The sequence below is a fragment of the Xiphias gladius genome, chromosome 19, assembly GCF_016859285.1.
Source record: "Xiphias gladius isolate SHS-SW01 ecotype Sanya breed wild chromosome 19, ASM1685928v1, whole genome shotgun sequence".
Classification (NCBI taxonomy): Eukaryota; Metazoa; Chordata; class Actinopteri; order Istiophoriformes; family Xiphiidae; genus Xiphias; species Xiphias gladius.
In genome coordinates this window covers 5,554,201-5,573,456 of record NC_053418.1, presented here as the reverse complement: position 1 = coordinate 5,573,456, position 19,256 = coordinate 5,554,201, and the positions used below count along the sequence as shown (strand labels likewise).

At 41.3% G+C, this 19,256-nt stretch overlaps 2 protein-coding genes and 1 long non-coding RNA gene across 3 annotated transcripts in view; 1 reads left to right on the top strand and 2 right to left on the bottom strand.

Moving 5' to 3' along the window:
• ksr2 (kinase suppressor of ras 2) overlaps nt 1-13,896 on the bottom strand; it is a 96,178-nt gene extending 82,282 nt beyond the window's left edge. Inside the window, exons 1-3 of the mRNA XM_040154335.1 lie at nt 13,723-13,896; nt 1,564-1,704; nt 615-771 (exon numbers count right to left, since the gene is read on the bottom strand). Of these exons, the coding sequence (XP_040010269.1) occupies nt 615-771; nt 1,564-1,704; nt 13,723-13,896 (472 nt within the window). The remainder of the gene's footprint in view (nt 1-614; nt 772-1,563; nt 1,705-13,722) is intronic.
• Nucleotides 13,897-15,218: 1,322 nt separating this feature from the next.
• On the bottom strand, nt 15,219-16,421 carry LOC120805145. Its single transcript, XR_005709519.1, has 2 exons — nt 16,311-16,421; nt 15,219-15,384 (listed from the first exon to the last, which is right to left on the bottom strand). It is a non-coding gene; the product is annotated as an uncharacterized LOC120805145 (long non-coding RNA).
• rfc5 (replication factor C (activator 1) 5) overlaps nt 15,948-19,256 on the top strand; it is a 6,183-nt gene continuing 2,874 nt past the window's right edge. Inside the window, exons 1-6 of the mRNA XM_040155062.1 lie at nt 15,948-16,131; nt 16,841-16,905; nt 17,299-17,435; nt 17,582-17,661; nt 17,774-17,847; nt 18,871-19,030. Of these exons, the coding sequence (XP_040010996.1) occupies nt 16,085-16,131; nt 16,841-16,905; nt 17,299-17,435; nt 17,582-17,661; nt 17,774-17,847; nt 18,871-19,030 (563 nt within the window). The 5' untranslated portion in view covers nt 15,948-16,084. The remainder of the gene's footprint in view (nt 16,132-16,840; nt 16,906-17,298; nt 17,436-17,581; nt 17,662-17,773; nt 17,848-18,870; nt 19,031-19,256) is intronic.

The following is a 19,256-nucleotide window of genomic DNA, read 5'->3' as shown; positions in this document are numbered from 1 at the left end:
GTATTTAAAAAAGTAAAAAATAAAGGCGAGTTAAAAGTTCGCTCTGATTGATTATGAACCGGTGGCATCCTGGAGGGTGGAAAATCAACCGAAAAACATTTTTTGGAAACTGTCAATAGAAATGTAAAAAATAGTCTACATGATTTGCTTTTAATAAGATTATACCACCAGAAGGCTTCTGAACATTGTACCAGTCATCTAGTTTGTTCCTCTCATTTGCATATTAGATTATTGCTGCCACTCATTTTCATACTGTATGGAAAGCAGCTGGACTAGAACAAGATTATTCCCCACAATAAACATGACTTTTTCGATTTTATTTTGGTCAAAGGTGTGATCACATTAGATTATGCTTCACTTACTGCTCTCTGCCAGGGAAAAACACTCAAAAAAAACAAAAAAAACCTACCTTCGAGCTAGGTAGAATCACATTTGAAAAGCAAAATTTCACATGACTGGAGGATGTAGTTTACACATAGACAGTGGTAGTAAATGGTGATCATTCTTAAGGACATCAGTATTTTCCTGTAAACACATTTTGGGCGAGGGCAACCGTGTTACGGTCAGGTGCGTGTGTTTTTGTGCGGGCTCATCTCTGCGTGTTTCGGGTGGACCCTTACCGAGCTGGTGGGCCTTTCTGAGGCAGGAGAGGGAGGCGTTGAGTCGGGCACACTCCTCGTCGTTGGCGCCGAACTTTTGCAGCAGCTCACACACCTGCTCCTCAGTCATCTCCAGCAGGCCCTCCAGGGTCACCTCACCTGGGCTCATCTCCTGCAAAACACACACACACACACACACACACACACACACACACACACACACACACACACACACACCACAGATACACATACATACATTTGGTTTTAAAAAAAAATCTCAACTGACAACAAAAACTTGGGATTAAATTAAGGGCCTAGGTGGTGTTGAGCTGAAACAGCTGTAAGTCCAGCAAACAAACATACTATTGTCATATTAATAGCAATAATAGCATCAATTGTTCTGCTATATCATCATCTAATAGCAGGACAATTACTCTCCAACCATCCACTAAAACTGATACTAAAAGAAGTAAAATTATCTAATGAATGCTTACCGGCTTGCGGAAAAAAAATATAAAAACATTTGTTTTTCAAGAAAGAGGCTGGTGGATTGTCTTTAAAACCAGCATCCAGTGGCTTTTAGAGGGAAAGCAGTTTACAACACAGGCGAAAATAAGAAAGGACATAAGCAATGACATGCGACATTGTGAAAAAGAAAAAAAAAAATAAGTGAAAGATACCAAACATTAAATACTAACCTGAACACAAATCAAACACACAGCACACTCACATCTCAGGCAGTGCTCACGATATGAGAAAGGTTGTTAAAGGGATGGAAGAGGAAAAAGACAACGATAATGGCAGAATAATGGCAGAATAATGGCAAATCCATCTTATTCTGGCAAACAATTTTATTTGTCTCTTGCCCAGACCTGAATTTTAATTTGAGTTACTATGTTTTGTTGTGATAAAGGACAATAGGCAGGGTGTTTTTTTTTTTTGGCTAAGCATCTTCAAATCATACCTGTGTGACCTCTTTCCTTAGGTTGACGATGCGGAACCAGTGGCCGAGGCGAGGGAAGTCCTCCAGCTCAGCACTGCGCTCCTCTAAGGCCACTTTGCACTTACAGGACAGCTGGCGGCTGAAGTACTTCACCAACTTCCCCTGGGAAGAGAGAGGGACAAACACAGGGAAGAAGGGCTTCTTAAATGCTCACCGTACCTCTTTTTTTTTCTTTTTACATTTTTCACGTCTCCACATATATTCCTTTTGCAACAGTTAAAAAAAACATGTTTAATTATTGGTGTTAGTTTGTCCAAAGTATAACTTCCCTGGACAGCATCAAACCCTGTTTGCTAAAAATGCCTTGAAAAATACCATAGCTGATTTTGTTTTTTTTTTACCACCACAGATTGAGATGTGTTGGTATTTGTCCTGACTCAAAACAAAAAACCTCGTCCTTGTCTACTGGACCTATCCTTAAGACTTTACTTGTCTTATATTTCGGACGAGGCTGATTACGCAAACCCAACAGCAGAAAAAACATGCTGTACAAGAATGGTGCCCTTTTCTATAAACCAAAAAAAAAAGCTTTAATTTAAGTATCACATCTGTTCACCAATAATGTCAAAATAAAAACAGAATTTTTCCGCAACTTTCTGCCTTTTCGTCCCAAAGTCCCCAAAATCCTGACTGCCAGGAAGCAGCAGTAGTTTCACAGTCAGAGTTGCACACTGTTTACTGCAGAGTCATCGAAATCCCTGGGAAAGCCTGAATAACCAGCGCAAGGAAAACAAATTCAACACTGCCGTTTCCCTCAAGCGCCACCACTAAGGTCACGCGACGCCTGTTCGGTCCAGTGGAGCTGCTCCGTGGTTAGTGGTTGAAAGCTGTGGTCACAGTGGGAAGGTCACATACGGTGAAACGAAGAAGTCAGGCGTGGGCACACATGGAGGTAGATACGTGTGTGTGTGTGTGTAAGCGTCAGGTATTTGCAAACAAATGGCTTTTTGGTGGAGGAGAGCCTAATCACACCATTTGAAGAATACAAAACAGCAATTGGCTGTAGCCCTGCACTAAAGGTCTTAACTTTGTACGTGATAGGAACAACGACGCCACATACTGTACACAAACACTGACTTTTGACTATTCTTCTAGCGTTTAAATGGATGGCTTGTCTCCATAAACGTATCCAAATAGCAGGATTCAAGTAAACCACAGCACTGTTGAGATTACACTTTTTTTTAAATTTATTTTGGAAGAGAACTGTTCTCATATGAAAACTGTCCACAGTGAGATAAGTGGATTACCCAGAGTCGCCGATGTTGTCTCTGGAAATGGGCAAGTTTTTCAAATGTCATTTTTCAGTGCTTGAGCAAATCACACTACATTGTTTTCACCTCCATTAAAGTGGAGGAAGAGTGGTGGAAGAGGTCTTTGCAGTTGATATCTACAAAAACTAATCTTCAAGTTGGAGATTATGAATCATTTAGTCTTTTTATTATTGTTACCTTTCTTTTTAGTGTTGTTCAATATGTTTGCCTGTTTTGTGCAGCAACTTTTTACGCTGCCTTTTTAGCCACATTTTCCCTACAAAAGAGGTTGAGGACCCAACTGGTTAAGGCGTTTAGTTGTGGACAGACCGTGGACACAAGGTGATCGTAAGTATATCCACACCAGTGCTGACAACAATATGAGGTTCAATCTCACATTCTACCTAGGTATGTAGTTATATTTTAAAATATCTAAATAAAAATACAGGTATATGGTACCAGGAGTATCACCCTGTACTTTTACTAAATAATGTACTGGGTATTTATCTTTTCGGTATTTTCTTATTTACTCCTACTTGTAATTGATTTGCATGTTGTAAGTGTACAGCACAAAATTTCTGATTAATGAGCTTCATCTCACTTGATCCTTACTTTTAACCCCTAGCAGCCCTATGGAGCGATGTTTCTAGCGTGGGCCCCTGTTTAGTTGGTATAATGCACACAGCTGCGGACGCTCATGCGGACGTGCGAGCGAAGAGGGGCCACGATTCACATCCTACCACCGGTTCCGAGCTATTCCACCGATCAACACGAGGTGGCCGACCTGCGCCAACAAGCACAGCAATGCGCCAGCAAAGACGGCGAAGACGAGGACAGCCAGCAAGCAAATGTGAACGTAAGCAATGCAAACATCAAATAGTTTTTCCAAATCTGCTCGGCAAATTTCTTGATGAAAATGAAAATGCACTCAAGAGAACACATTTTGATAAGAAACACTGAACGTAAACATAACTTTTTCGATTACAAGAAAACTCCAACTTTACAAAAACACCACAAGCATTACTTTTATATTCTGAAAGATCCAATATTACTTGTTTGGCTCTGGTATCATTCATACTGTAGCTTGACCATCTTTCGACCTGGTTTTTACTCAAACTCGGATTTGATTTGGTAATTGTGGTCCTATAATTATTTACACAACCATAATAAAGCTCTAATATTCTTCTATCAGTATTCTTATTGATAGGTAACATTTTGTGATTTCAAAACTGTATTTCCCTCCAGTCTTATTAGCCCTGGGGAACATTCACATTCTAATAATATCCTGATTATCGCAATCTTGCATCTTATGAGAACATAATCAGTGTTACCATAAACCTATTGCTATCCTATTCCTATGCTGTCATGTAAACATTTTACTATTTAAGTCACTTGTTCAAAGTGTGTTTTTACGTCTTGTAGGTGGCTTATCTTCAGCAACTGCATTAGGTGTCAAAAAAATGACTAACTCTGGTGACACCTCTGACATTAAACCCTTCTTTATATGGCAGAGCCACAGTTGGAAAAAATTAGTGTAAGTACAGTAAAGTCCATAAAGTATAGCTTCAACAATTCAGAGCCTCTCTAATCACCAACAAATTCACAGGTATTATCGCCAATGTTGTGGTTCAGAGAGACTCTGACAGGAGAGGGCTGTCCCACCGACTCTGCGTTTCTGTCCACATAATGCACAGTTCTACTCAAGGATCAATGTAAACATTTTTGGAAATAGATTTGAAATGCTTACAGTAAATAAGCAATTACATGTATTAATATGCAATGGGATAAATGGATGCAGGAATAAATAGTGAAATAAATAAGTTAAGTTTAAGAAAAAAAAGTCTTACTATATTAAATGAATAAGTAAATAAACATATGAAACAAATAAATAAAGTTTAATCAGTGTAAGTGGGTTATACACCTTTTTATTAATTGAGAATATCTTTTTGTTATTTATTTCTATTTATTTATTTCTATATATTTTTAATGATTCCTGGATAATTGCTATTTGTCTCTTTTACCATCCTATTTCACCCTGTGTTTATTTCCAATTTTTGCTTTGCCAAATATCACTTTGATAGTTATGTATTGATATACTGGGATTTTATTTAGGATTTGGCCTTTCAGTCATCATGATGGTGGCAGACCTAACATTAGATAAGAAAATCAGTCCTCCCTGCTCTCTGCTCCTCGGCCAGTTTGAACTCCAGTCCAGACCGACCCCTAACTAAGGGATGACTTTTCGTACAATCTATGGCACAACAGATAGGGTCAGTATCGGCACAATTGGCACAAAAGGACTTTAAATTTATTGCAAAGGGATAGTGCAGGGTATACAATACATGACAAGCTGTACTTATCTCCCACATGTACTTTATGCAAATAAGGCAGCTTAGAATTCAGGTAGAAAGCCAAAAGGCATCCTGTGCTGGCAAAAACCCCAGCATGAAAGACACATTAACAGAAAAACACAAATATCTGAAAATAAACAAAACCAAAAAAATATTTGATAAACCCTTGATGAAAACAGAGCAATTAGCTTTTTTTTTTTTTTTAATTATTTAATAATTTACACACCTGAGAAGCAAGAAATTCTACAAAAAAACTCGTGAACCGGTTCATGACAGAGCTATTTGTGTCCTTCCTGTGCACACAACTCTCTAAAAAGAACATAAAGGAAACCCACATAAAGGAAAACCACGGAACCACAGCATCAAGAGCATGTCCCTTTTGAAGGTATACATGATCTCTGTTTTTACTATATTCTGTAGCTGAGTTTCTTCCCAGTGTGCTACAAGCATAGCTACAACCAGCCAGGAGGGAGTAGGAGGAAGGAATAATCATTTTGATTTACATCTTTTCACTGACATGCCTTGTTACAGTCAGCTATTAATGAGATACTTTGATTCTATAAGACTGCACTTAAACCTCACACCGTTGCAAGCAGGATATACAGAATACTGTAAGCATCTGTGCTGTGAAGTAATGTCAAGCTGAAACAATTGGTCTGATTGAAAACGGTGGTAAAATAAGGGTCCGGGCCCAAAGTGGTCGACGTGATGCTTGAAGACTTGAGGATGATGCATGTGGATGGCCCCATTCCAAACGTACACCTACAAAATGACTGCTAGAAATTAGAAAGTGCTGGCCTACATCGGCGCATGCAGAAGCAGTAGAAACCAGTGGAGGAGGGCCCGGCAAGTCACCTCTGAATGCATAAAAACCCTACAGCAGCTGCCCACGGCTGCTAACGCTCTGCCCGATAAGGCGACTGCTCAGTCCACACCTACAGACAAACACACATTCACCGTGGCTAAATGTGTTGACTTCTCACTGTATATCATATTCTTACAATATATCTTTAGTCTAATAATACATTTGCTTAAAATATATCTTGACATTTTTAACTGTTTATGGGATAGTGGCATACATGCAACAACATAACGAGATACACCATATACCATACAAAGTACCTGGTTCTTGTTTAATGCAAATGGAAGGAGGAGGATAAGTGTGTGAGAGAGAGGGAGTGAAGGAAAGAGGGACAGAAAGACAAAAAGGCAGAAACTTTTGAAGATAACTTCAGTATCAATATTTCTATCATCAAAATGTATCTCCTGTCAGTCCTGCGGATTTTTTTGTAATGCTAAATTTCTTTTTTAGCCATTGTTGCGGCATGGCTCTGTGGATTGCGGTGTCAGTCTGTCAAGCTGTCCGTCAGCCGATCCGCCACTTTGATCCAGACTGAAATATCTCAACAAATTTTGGATGGATTACAAGATATTTGGTTCAGACATTCATGTCCCCCTTGGGACGAATTGTTAACACTTTGGTGATCCTCTGATCTGACCAAGTACTTTGGTTTATGACAGAACACCTGCAAAACCAATGACATTCCCATCAGCCTCAGATGTTCTTCGTTTTTATTCCTAATACTAATTTTGTGATTTTTTTTACCTCCGCCAATGACGTTATGTTTTCAACCGTGTCTGTTTGTGGGTTTGTTTGTTTTTCAGCAGGATTACGCAAAAACTACTGCATCAGTAGTTTTCCCTCGTGGGGCATGGGTCAGGGAAGAACCCATTAAATTTAAGATTGGAGCTGAATGTGACTTCTCTCTGGCTGCTTCTGCAAGGACAAAGCTGTCATTGTCAAAGAACACAATCTCAAGTGGTATTAGGCCTTATTCTATTAGACATATTGAACAGTATTATAGGTACAAGGAAGAGGAAAGGCAAAAGGTAACTCCTCAACTTTGGAGTGTATATAGTTGAAATTCATTGTTGAAAAAAGGTGTGTTTACACTGAGCACTCAAGAAGCCCCCCTTGGTAAGAATAATGTGGCTGGCGTCCCCCAGGTCATGTGAGTTTAATGTAAAACCAACCACCAAGTGGTATCGCCATCCTAAAGCTGCAGTCAGAGAAGATTTCGCAACACAAACTTTACTCCCTTTCTGTGGCGAAAACCAGAGGGACTGAACATATTGTACCGTGGCTGCTAGGGTTAGCAGGCTGACAACATCCTCGTTTTTAACACTTCATTATTTTACCTTCCGACTCTGCCCTTGCACGGACTGCTAAAACCCTCTGATTAATGCTGCTTGTATTTTTTCACTATCGAGTTACAAACAATCAACAATGCTTTCTGAGCAAGGGGTCGAACCCATCCAGTCTCTCAAACTGCATTGGTGAGTCTCTAAGGTGAGAAACATTGGGGCTAGAGTACAGTTTTAGTGCAGTTAGAGAAATAAATAAAAAGATGAACAGCCCCAAATTTCTTAAAAGGAAAACAAAAGTTAAGTTGGAAAAATTGATCCAAAGCTCAGAAGAGAGAATTTGTATTTGAAAGTGGCTAAGACGGGTAAGGTCATACGGATGCTGGGTCAGTCTCTGAGCATCACAGTAGCTAAATCCAACATTATAAACTACAATTGTAAATCTATTCTACAACTAACTGGAAACCATTGTAAAGATTAAACAATAACAGCAATGTGGTAGGTTTTTCTGGTTCATGATAGAGTCCCTTGGTAGCAGTTTTCTGATACCACCTCTACATTAGGCTGGCTAACATGAACCTTTTACTTGTATGAGCTTTAATGGATCTTTTTCTGCTGATGATGAGTGTAAGAAATGCCTATTTATATAACCTTTAATGCTCCTAAACAATAAATCCAGGAAAGGTTCTGCTTATAGGCACGGTAACTCTGGCCAACTTAACTAAACGAGCATATTTCCAAAAATGATGGAGTGTTCCTTTAAGCAGACTTTTGAAGTAGATGAGCCTACATTATATGGTGCTATTCCCATTTGAGACATGAGCTAAACCGACCTCTTCACAGCTGCCACACTCACAGACAATCCAGATAAAGTAGAACACTTAAAAATTGTACAGCAGACTATAATTTCAAACCCAGCTTTATCTGATCAGCTAAACTAGAGTCCTGTACTTTCCTGCATAATAAATGCCCAGCACCATGATTCAAGCTCAATCAAGAGCACAATAAACGGTCTTTCGGCAAAGGTTGGTGCAATTTGTGAGTTTAACTTCAGTTCAGGTAAAGTCACAACTGAAGGACAAGAAGCTTAATATGGTCACAATCACCAACCGCTAGTACCCAAGTTTAGCCCTAATGAGCTGCAGGATACCGAGGCAATTAAAAGTTTATCCAAAAAACTGGCTTGTATGTAAAAATGAACCGGGAAAAAGACATTGCGTGTGTAAAGGCGTTCTCAGTGTACTGATAGGTGCTGGATCTTGATGACATCATCAGGGTTATTTTTCAGATTTTAGAAAATTTCTACAGAGGACATTATGAGTAGTACTCCTCACGGCGCGTACACTAAACACGCAACGCTTCGAAGCCGCTATAATCGATTATTTTTTTAATAGCAATGTTTCATATGAAAATAATGTGACAATGTGGGACAAAGGGGATCGCTTGTAGTTACTCTACAGAGTATTACCATCTGAATCTAAAGTTCCCCTCAGCTTTACAGAGCTTAACAGTAAGAATCAGCTCATTGCTTAGCTGCACGGACCACAACTTTACTTTTTAAGTTCACCCTCACCACTTTCTTAGCGACGTTTTGCGCGGCAGCAGGCGGCTGTTTTCAGCAAAAAAAAGCTCTAAAAACCCCCTGTAAACCACCCGCCCGGCACTAATCAGCAGACAGACACAGTCAGCAACTAGAATTGCACTCAGTAGAGCACATACCCCCACCAAGGCCAATGTCAGACAACATATACCAAAGTTAAGTGGTAAATGATCTGGATCTGCCCCAAAATTTAATGGGTTCTTCCATGGCCCATGCCCTATCCCTCCACCATGTTCAGCGCAAATCGGGTCTGTACTTTGGGCATAATCCTGCTGAAAATTAAAACAACAAACAAACCAAAAGACACAGGTGAAAACAAAACCTCCTTGGCGGTGGAAACTAGCTGATGAACATAGTGTAGCACTTGGCAGCTAAAGAGCCAGGTATTTCCCTCAAGTGATGGTGGAGACCAAAATAGAGCTAAAAAGAAAGTGAATATAACAATAGGCTTTTTACACACCCTTTGGGTGTGGCCATTCGGAACAGGTGTACATTCTTGTGCCTTTAGACGTGGTCGGAAGACACTATATGACCTACTTTGCCTGAAGCATAATGAACCCTTTAGCCCTCTAAGCTACAGTGCTTGAACTGTTCTTCATAGCCTTTCATCTTCTGGCCCTGAGAAGAAAAATTCCATGGTTCCACCTGCGAGGCAGAAAAAAGCTGATGCTACATTTCCTATTCAAATAAACATTGTAAAGCCTTTACCCATCTCATATACAGCACTTGAATATGAATGAATAACAACACTTGTTTTGACCTAACCCCACTCTGTTACATCAAATATCTAACTGGATCGCATGTCACGCTCTATCATGTGTCTGAATCTCTATGAATGCCTCAAAAAAAAAATCATTCATCATGTTCGTTGATCATTCCAGTGTATCCAAGGGATACTGCCGACAACGTAAAATCATATTAATGGAAACCAGTATTAACACTTCATCCAGGTAATGATATACGAAGCTATTCTCGGTAAAGCTTTTGGCTAAAGAAAGGTCAGTGCTCAACGCCTCCAACAGATTGTGTCTGAGGCACAATCCGGGTCCGCCTGGTTGAAAAAACAGAGATAAATGTCGTAGAGGAATCTCCCGTACACAACATGCTCAAAAAAGATCAGGACAGGTTAACGAGGAAGGCTTTGCGTATGGCTGACGTCATTGTGATCCTGATCAAAACCCCTGGTGGACAACTCATTCGTCGTTGAAGCAATAAGAGGACCGTCATCCTGAAAGCCTCTCCATCCCTGAGGATTTAAGGAAGATTAGACAGTTCTCAGGAGCAATTCTTTTGTTGCACTTGTGAATAAACTGTCGAATGTGTTTTTCTTTGTTCTCACTCAATTCTAATACTTGTTTCTCTCTGATGAGCATTTCTTTCACATGTTAGTTAATTTAATTTCTACCGAGAGGCGTTTCACAAAATTAAACACAAACAACAGATAAACTGATATATGCAGTTCCACCCAGACCAAGTTTCTCCGGTAGCATAAGCCATATTTGTATTGGTTCCCAGATATTGATTAAATGTGTTTTACAGGGCGATTGTAGCCTAAATTTAACAACAGAAGAACTGCAGCCCACAACAGTACATGACTACCGAAATATCTCACTCTGACTTGAATACATGTTGGTGTTTCTATTATTTCGTCTGGTGGGCATAAACTTAATAAAAATGTGGCCAACGACTCTATCTTTTTAAAGCACTGTGAATGTCCTAGTAGCATATAAAACAATTTGTATATTTTACTTTTCTTTTCGCACAAGTTTATTTTGAAGAGTGCCACAACATGGTCAAATCACTATTAAGCAAAATACAGAGATACAACCTTGTGGTTGCAGTTGAACAAGGAAGTTTCGCAGATCACTCACTGTTACTGCTTCATTTAAAGCTTTCAGGTGTTTGCAAAAAAGTGATCGGATTACTATGCAGTTATAAAGAGAGAGAGAGAAAGAGAGAGAGAGAGTGAACAACCCTCGATGGAACATAAGTTGGGACATTAGTGGTCCTGGGGATTCACCATTGGGAGGCAGAGAATGGCGACACTGGAACACAGGGGGCACTGGAGATGTGAAATTTGACAGAAAACTTAAACCGGAGTAATCACTATTCTAATACTAATCATATGACTTTGTGTTATATGAAACACAATATCTACAGACTCAGTTCTCGTCAACTCTCTTTCCAGCTGCAGCGGGAGTCTGTTCTCAGAAAAAACAGCAGTGATAAACCTACTGTACGCTACCTGCCACAAGCAACAAACAACACGCAGACACTGTAGCAACTAGCTAGTGAATGTCATGGAGCCAAGGAAACAGATCTTTTTCCCGGGAGCTGATGGAGAACAAAACAGAGCGAAAAGAAAAGTGAATTTTGGACTTTTATTCATCTAGGGGCCAGAAACATGACTTCAGATGAATGCTTATATCCCTCTGTGTCTGATTTGCTATCGCTTTAGCTATAACAACTTTGTGAGGCAATATGTCAGGCGTTTTGTTTTTAAAAAAACAAACAAACCTGTTAACGCAACTCTAAATAATAATTGTATTAATCTGGATCTGGTGGACACGCTTTGCCGCAGGATCCATCATACATGTCGTAAATGATGGCACCAGTTTTAGACTGGAATAAAATAATGATGATAATCAACCGCAACTTTCAGTATGATACATAGCTTGGGTTCACTTAGCAAATCGCTTGCGTAGCTAACTCAGCGGAAACAAGATTAGTATTTGCGACTACGAAAGGTACGGGGAATGTTTTCTGAGTGTACAGAAAAACAAAACTTAGTTCTAAAGAGTTCATAGGATGGAAGCGAATTTGGACATCGCTCTGTGGAAGCCATGAAAGTGTATTAGGTGTGAGGTGAAATTAGCACGATAAATGTTGCAGCAGAGCGCGGGATCAGGTAGAAACAGATTTATAACTTGTGAATGTTTTGGAACCTGCATTGTCTACGCTAGCTTGCCAATGTCTTCCTCTTCTTAATTGGAACATTTGCCACCTCGCATTTCTGTCCTCTGCAGTCAGGAGACACGTGTTTCACATCAACCGTCATGCTCAGTAAAGCACTCCACACTCTGAAATGCTGGTCCAAAACAATGCAAAGTCCCCTTTTACCACGCGGACGTCACTTTTTAAAGGATAATATCTTAATGGAACTTCTAATGGGCACCACGAGTGTAAACGTCAATAAAACCCTGCCCTAGAGAGACAGAACAGTTGTCATTATGGCAAAGTTAACCCCATTGAACCAAGTGAAATTATCTTTTTGATGTAACACTTACAATACCTTCTTCTTTTCCTCTCTGACCTCCTTTACCCACTGAATCATTTTTTGTACAGTCCCTTAGCTATGCAGCACAGTTTGTGGTGGAGATTTGGTACAGATACATCTGCACATGCTGATCATTTATGCTTCACAACGGCCCATGTATATTTTTTATGAAGTGATTCTTTCAATAAAGGCAAATCGTGACACATATCAATCAAACCTTAGTTTGAAAAAAAAAAATCTGTTCACAGAGATCAACCGGGCTAATTTTAACTTGTTGTAACATAAAAAAAGGGAAATAAAAAAAACCCTCTGTAATGCTTTGGACAAATAATCCAGTACCCACAATGCTTTGCAGGGGGAACATAGTGAACGTTTATCTTCGCACTGTAGCCTGCCCATTGCTGGCAGCACATTTGTACTTAGTATTAGTTGTGTCTCCTCGTGGATCACATTCCTGTCCCCTGTCTGAGCAACACTCGCGAACTTCGCTCAACGGCTCCGACACAGCGATTGAATATATCACTGTATGTTTATACAGCCTCGTATTCCCTCTGGGGTCGCGGGACTAGCGCGTCGTACCCCCCACAAGTGACTCGAATTTACGGCATTTTCTACGGAATATCTCGATTATATTCCCACCGGGGATTCAAGAGTGTGTTGCTGAGTTCGCGGCGACCTTTATCGCTCTCAATGCCGTTTGTTTCAGTCACCGTAACGTTCTTACAGGCCCCCCGATCCTGGCGCTGTGTCTGCGGTGCCCGAAAATCGAGTTTTCGGAGACCTCAGCGCACTTTATGCCCCCCCCCCCCATGTCCTGTAAAAAGCCTGTCACCAGCGAAGGGTTGGGGGCAGGGGGTGGTGGGGGGGTGGGCTGTGTGACTGGGTTAAGTGGTCTCAAAACGAACAGTCTCATATCTCCAACACAACACCGGGATATTATGGCCATTACGTAACGCAAATTACGGAATACCCCCACGGGCCAATTAAACGGATAATGATATTCTGCAACAATCTCAGTCGTCTGCTCCACTTGCGTAACTGCGGGGCCTGGATGCGCCGGGAGGACAGATGCGCAAACTGGCATATTGCTGGTGGACTGTAACTGTAAACACGGGCTGCCCACAGGCCTCGGCTGCCTCGGATGGCAGTCTGACGGAGAAGAGCCACCTTCGCTCGCCGCCACCTGCAGAATGCGCAAGTCTACAACAGCCCCGCTGCAGCCCCCGTAGCCTCCTGATTTATTGCACTGCACAACACGGATAGCGGTTGGCGTTAGCGGAACCCTTTTGCATATTTACGCACTGACGGCGCCGACAGCAGAGAAAAAAAAACAAAAAAAAAAAAACAGTGTTTGTCGCTGAAAGGGGGGGGGGGGGGGGCGCTGGAAAATATGCACGGGGGGCCTAGAAATGAGTAACGGACGGTGACAGCCCTACGTACCGATTTAGATGAAGATGCACAGCAGAAATTCAGTCATTCCGCTCAAAGGGCGCTTACCTCCAGCGTTCTCATCTCTTTCTGTGTCAAGTCGTTGGATGTGGCACATTTGGTCCGTAAACCCTCCAAACTAGAAATGCTTATGTCTATCATATTTTGCACCAGCTCGCACTGCTGCAAGGCTTTCTGCAAACTAAGATGCTGCTCCTCGCTTTTTGTCATCTCCTCGTTCATAGTTTGGCGAGCAGTGGTCGTTATTTTCCCCCTTTGCACTTTATGAAAAAAAAAAAAAAAAAAAAAAATTTAAATAAATAAGAAAAAACAAGAAAAAAAAATTACTAATAATGATTCAGAGAAGAGACGCGGGGAGGCGAGCGGAGCGGAGCGACCTGCAGAAACGCCATGAAACGAGACGCTGTAGGTTTACAGACGCGGTTTGAGCCGTGAGAGAGTCGACTCCATTGCAACAACAGTCCTCGTAGTTCCTGCTGTTTCATCAAGGTGTCTCTGGTTCGAGGCTAAAGCGAACACAATGTGAAGATACCGAGCGGGACTACGCGGTTGGCCGAAGCATCCATTGGGTGCCCCCTCGTTTCAGACGGGTATCTGTTTAAAAAAAAAGAAAAGAAAAAAAAAGAAAAAAAAAAAAAGAAAAGCTGCTCAGCGCATCATAAGCGCACGTATCGGGGGAAAGCCTGGTGGTTTCACAGGTGCCGATGTGTGGTCTGGATGCAGGTACTCCCTGTCTCCCGTGGCAGCAGCTGCATCCCGGTTCGCTCCCACCGCACCGACATGTTTCCTGTCAATCAAACCCACAGCAACAGCAACAGCAACAGCCACAGCATCGCCCGGGCGCCGCCGCGAGGAGCCGCTCTCGCGAGATCAGCGCCGAGTGCGGCGGGCGGGCGGGCGGGCGCGCACCGCTCCGTCCGGTCTCCAGGCCCGGACGAGGAGCAAAACTAACGCTTTTTTTTTTTTGCGTGTCTGGAGGAGAGATTTGCGGGGCTCTGGACGGATCCAAGTAACTGCTACATACACCCAGATGTGTACACGCAGGACACCTACACACACATAGTCTAAACTGCACCTACAGCCCACACACACCTCTCTATAGGCTAGTGTCCAGTGATTTTATGTAAGTTTTCCTTTTTTACTTAATTGACAAATTATTTACAACTTGAAAGTCTCATAACATTTAGATGAGTTTTAACTTTTTCGACCATTTTACAGATGTGTGTGATTGTTTCTGATGTTGTCTGTATCTCTGCTTTTTTTTAATTTCTTCTCCTTTACACAAAAGAGATCTTGATCTCGGCTAGACTGCCAGGTTTTATATCTGACTAACAACAAAGAGACTGGCGTGATCTAAACCCATGCTTACAGAAAATAACCCCAAAAAAATAAAAAAAATAAAAAATCTGCAAATTGATGGAAATTTTCTGTCTCCTTATTTGTCATTGGTTCCCAACCTGGGGATCAGGCTGCTGTGAAGGAGTCCCTAGATAAATCTAAAAGGGTCACAAGATGACTGAAGAGGTAAGAAATGAAAATGTGTATTTCTGTTACACAAAATTACGTTTATTTTTCTGACTTTTATCTCAGCGTTTCCTTTTTTCCTTTTGAAATACCGGATACTTTCACCACTTCAGGCCTCAAACAGTAGTTGGAAACTACTGCTGGAAGGTAATTGGGTGGGCTCCAAATCCAGGCCAATCCTTTCCTCTGAAAAATAAAATGAAATATGCAGGTTCGTGGCACTTATAGACATAAGCATACTTAATTGTCATCACAGCACTGTTAGGAGAATAAATTCTCCTGAAAACAATGCATATAATACATATAAAGTCAGTGGAGAAAAAGGGTTTGTGCGAGGTCTGAATGTGACACTGGACGTGGTTGGTGAAAGGTAAGACACCAAGTCCAAACATACTCTCAGGCTATGAGGCCCTTAGACTAAGTTGGTTTTTGTTTTGACCTCAGCCAGCATTGGATCCAGACCAGCTGGGAAAAAAGACCGACCGGTAGAGAGAGAGAGAACTAGAACAGCGCGTTGAGCTGAGTCTTAGTTTAGGCATTTTCCTTTTATCAGCATGTATCAGATGTTTTTAAGAAATGCATTTGTTCCAGAAACGTATTCACAAGAGTGGACCAGAGTACGAGAAGCATAAATGTTTGACGTTTTATAGCTTTCAGGGTTGCAATTTTTATGACACGCACTTTTTACAGTGGGCATTCATGTCACCGAGCCCCCCGCCCACGGGAGCAAACGGGGCGATCCGATTGGTTGCACGCCGTGACGTTGGACGCACGTTTCGTTGCGGAGCGCGCCAAACACGGCAAACGTATAGTAGAAGCGCCTGAAACTATAAAAGTATTTATTAACGCTAGCTTGGAGCTGAGAATTCACAGTTAACAGGACACGATGGCTTCTACTAGTAAAGCGCCGGTACAGACCAGAAATTTACCATGGTGAGTTTAAGGTCGTTGTTTATCACAGATGGGTTAAAGGAGTTAGTGCTGGCTAGCTAGCCAGCCCGTTTACTATGGGTTCAGGCTAGCGGCTGGCCGCAGCATGCCGATTTCTCTGCTCTGTGAACTAACGGCAGCCTTTTCTGGTATTTACAGATAACCTTAGATATCCCTCATACCTGTGAGATGAGTATGTGACTTGGAGCCATATGAGTTTCCCTTTAATTCGGCGTACTTAACGGCCAACGAATGCACCACGCATCGCCCTGCCGCTGCTTTAACCAACTGGCTCACCGGAAATGCTGCAGCGCAGCGACCCCCCCCCAAAAAAATGTCAACTTTCGTGTAGTACGCAGAAAAGTTGACATTTTGTTTAACCTGTTTGATGCGTGGTGCAAACATACAGATGCCGAGTTGAAAAGCGGTAGCCAACAATTTGAAGTCTCACACCGGTTAAAGTTCATTGCAACTGTACCCAAACCTGTAAATACGATGATTTAAAATAGACAAATTTAAATTAAGTCCGTTGCGTAGTTTACACCAGTATATACATGATACGTGTTTGAGAAGTTGCTAATCCGTTATGTTATCACGTTTATAAAGTACTGTACTTAGAGTAACTCCTGCAGGCCTCAGTCATTTAGAAATAGCGAGTATTTCTTATCGATAACGATACTGATCGACGATGTGTTTCTGCTCCGTATCCCAGGGTGGAAAAATACAGACCACAGAGACTTGATGATCTGATCTCACACAAAGATATTCTAAGCACCAGTAAGTATGTGGAAGGCCAGAATGAATGTGTTAAACTCGTTCCCGAAGCACAACAGGCTTTATCAGTTAACTGCTGCCCTATTTATTTTCATGTTTTATTACATTTATTGCCTGAAGCACCCAGATGGTACACAATTCTAAATTAAAATTAAAAAAGATTTAAATATAATTGTTTTACTAAACTCATAACCCTGTGTGAGGATAACTTTCTCTACTGTCTGTCGTTGTTGTTGACTTTTGTCTTTGTCGTTTACTGTAGTTGCGTTATATTTTACTTTAACAATTAACGCCAAGGTAGCCGCAGCTTCCAAAAATGTCCTCATGTTTTAAATTAATAATACCATTTCATAAGTGACCATGTGGTATTCAGACTGTTGTTTTTCATCTCTTCAGTCCAAAGGTTTATCAGCGAGGACAAGCTTCCCCATCTCTTGTTCTACGGCCCCCCTGGAACAGGCAAAACCTCCACCATCCTCGCCTGTGCCAGGCAGCTGTACAAGGACAAAGAGTTCAACTCCATGGTGCTGGAGGTATGCTACAGCTGCTCATTAAGAGCTTTTGATCCGTCAGGGTGTGAGGGTTTCCGCTCGTCATTACACCTGACATCTCCAGTAGTTTAGGGATGAAACCTTGTGGCTCTCGGATTGATATTGATATCTGATTCACTGTTTTGTAGCTAAATGCATCAGATGACAGAGGTATTGATGTTGTACGAGGTCCCATCCTGAGTTTTGCCAGCACCCGGACTATCTTTAAGTAAGACTAAAAGCACATCTACAACTCTTGTCACGTAGTTTCTATTCACAAATGAATGTTCTTAATGCTCTTTCATGTGCACCCCGTAACCATTGTCCGTCCTGTCCTCCAGGAAGGGCTTCAAGTTGGTGATACTGGACGAGGCCGATGCCATGACCCAGGACGCCCAGAATGCATTGCGACGAGGTAAGCCATCTGTTCGGCCAGGCAATCGCCCACTGGGAGCCACACGGCTCGCTGAGCAGCCAGACAATTTGGCTGCTGGTGACTTACAGGCTATCTGCTTGTTACACCCTGATATTCGTTTTAAAAATCAATACCTGTCTGAAGATCTGGTTTTGACTATTGATCGAGTTAAACTGGAACATTTTGTCAGTGGAGACATGGACAGAAAAAAAGTGTGTTGTGCTTTCAGCAAATGCAGTTGTATAAAATAGTGTTTGAATTCAGCTACTCCAGGAACAGAGGTCAAAGAATTTTCAGGCAGTTTGTGGCAGATTTAGCGAGAGCTGCAGAATTAATCCACGAATATTGAAAATGCAACATTAATAACTGGCTTACACCTTTTCTATAGATTATTACTGACAATAAGCAAGTTAAAAGCAATGCTGACCTTAAAGTTTTAAAAAAACCAACACAAAACACTTTATTTTGCACTTATTATAGCTCTTATATTTCATACTACTTTTATAATATTTATTTTTAGCTATTTTCGTGACAGATTGCTTAATCAGCTTTACCTAAGCTTGAGCTGTTTTTCTTTTTTTTTCCTTTTTTTTTTAAATGACCACAATGTCTCACTCAATGAATTTGTTTTAATTACTGTCAGCTCAGTTGCTAACAGACAAGTGGCGTATATAAACATTTATAAATATGCCGGTATGAAGTAAGTAAGTAACATAGCAGTGGCACGTAGGAAGTTCAAAGGGCTGTAAGTGCGGATATAACATTATATTATATTATTTTGGTAGACTCTTTTGTCCATGATTGCAGGAACTCAGCATCAATTTTAAAGACTTAAGTGTCTCAGCAGCAATTGGCAAAAGAGGTTTTTAAAAGTGAATTCTATGAGAGGACTTTGAGTGTCCGAGACATGTCAAGAGCTGACAGCATTTTACTCTTTTGGATGCAACATGGTAGTGTTCACATTTCTTAGGTAATTGATTTCTAACTTGTGCTTTCCCCGCCCTCTCTCTTTCTCTGCCTCAGTGATTGAGAAGTTCACGGAAAACACTCGATTCTGTCTGATCTGCAACTACCTGTCCAAGATCATCCCGGCCCTGCAGTCTCGCTGCACCAGGTTTCGCTTCGGCCCGCTGTCCCCGGACCAGATGATCCCCCGACTGGAGCATGTAGTCCAGCAGGAGAGGTGTGTCTTTGTGTCGAGGAATGAGTGCGTGTTGTGAATGTCTCCTCTCTATCTACATAAATTTAAACAATCTGAGGTAAAAGTGATTTCAAGGGGCTGCGTGTTGCTCTTTTTATTGTCACTAAAATATTTCTACACTTATTTTGTTGTCTTACTCAGAATAAGTGTGAGACCGAGTCTTTACATTCTTTTTGTCATTATGCTACTGGTTAAAAAAAAAAAGGAG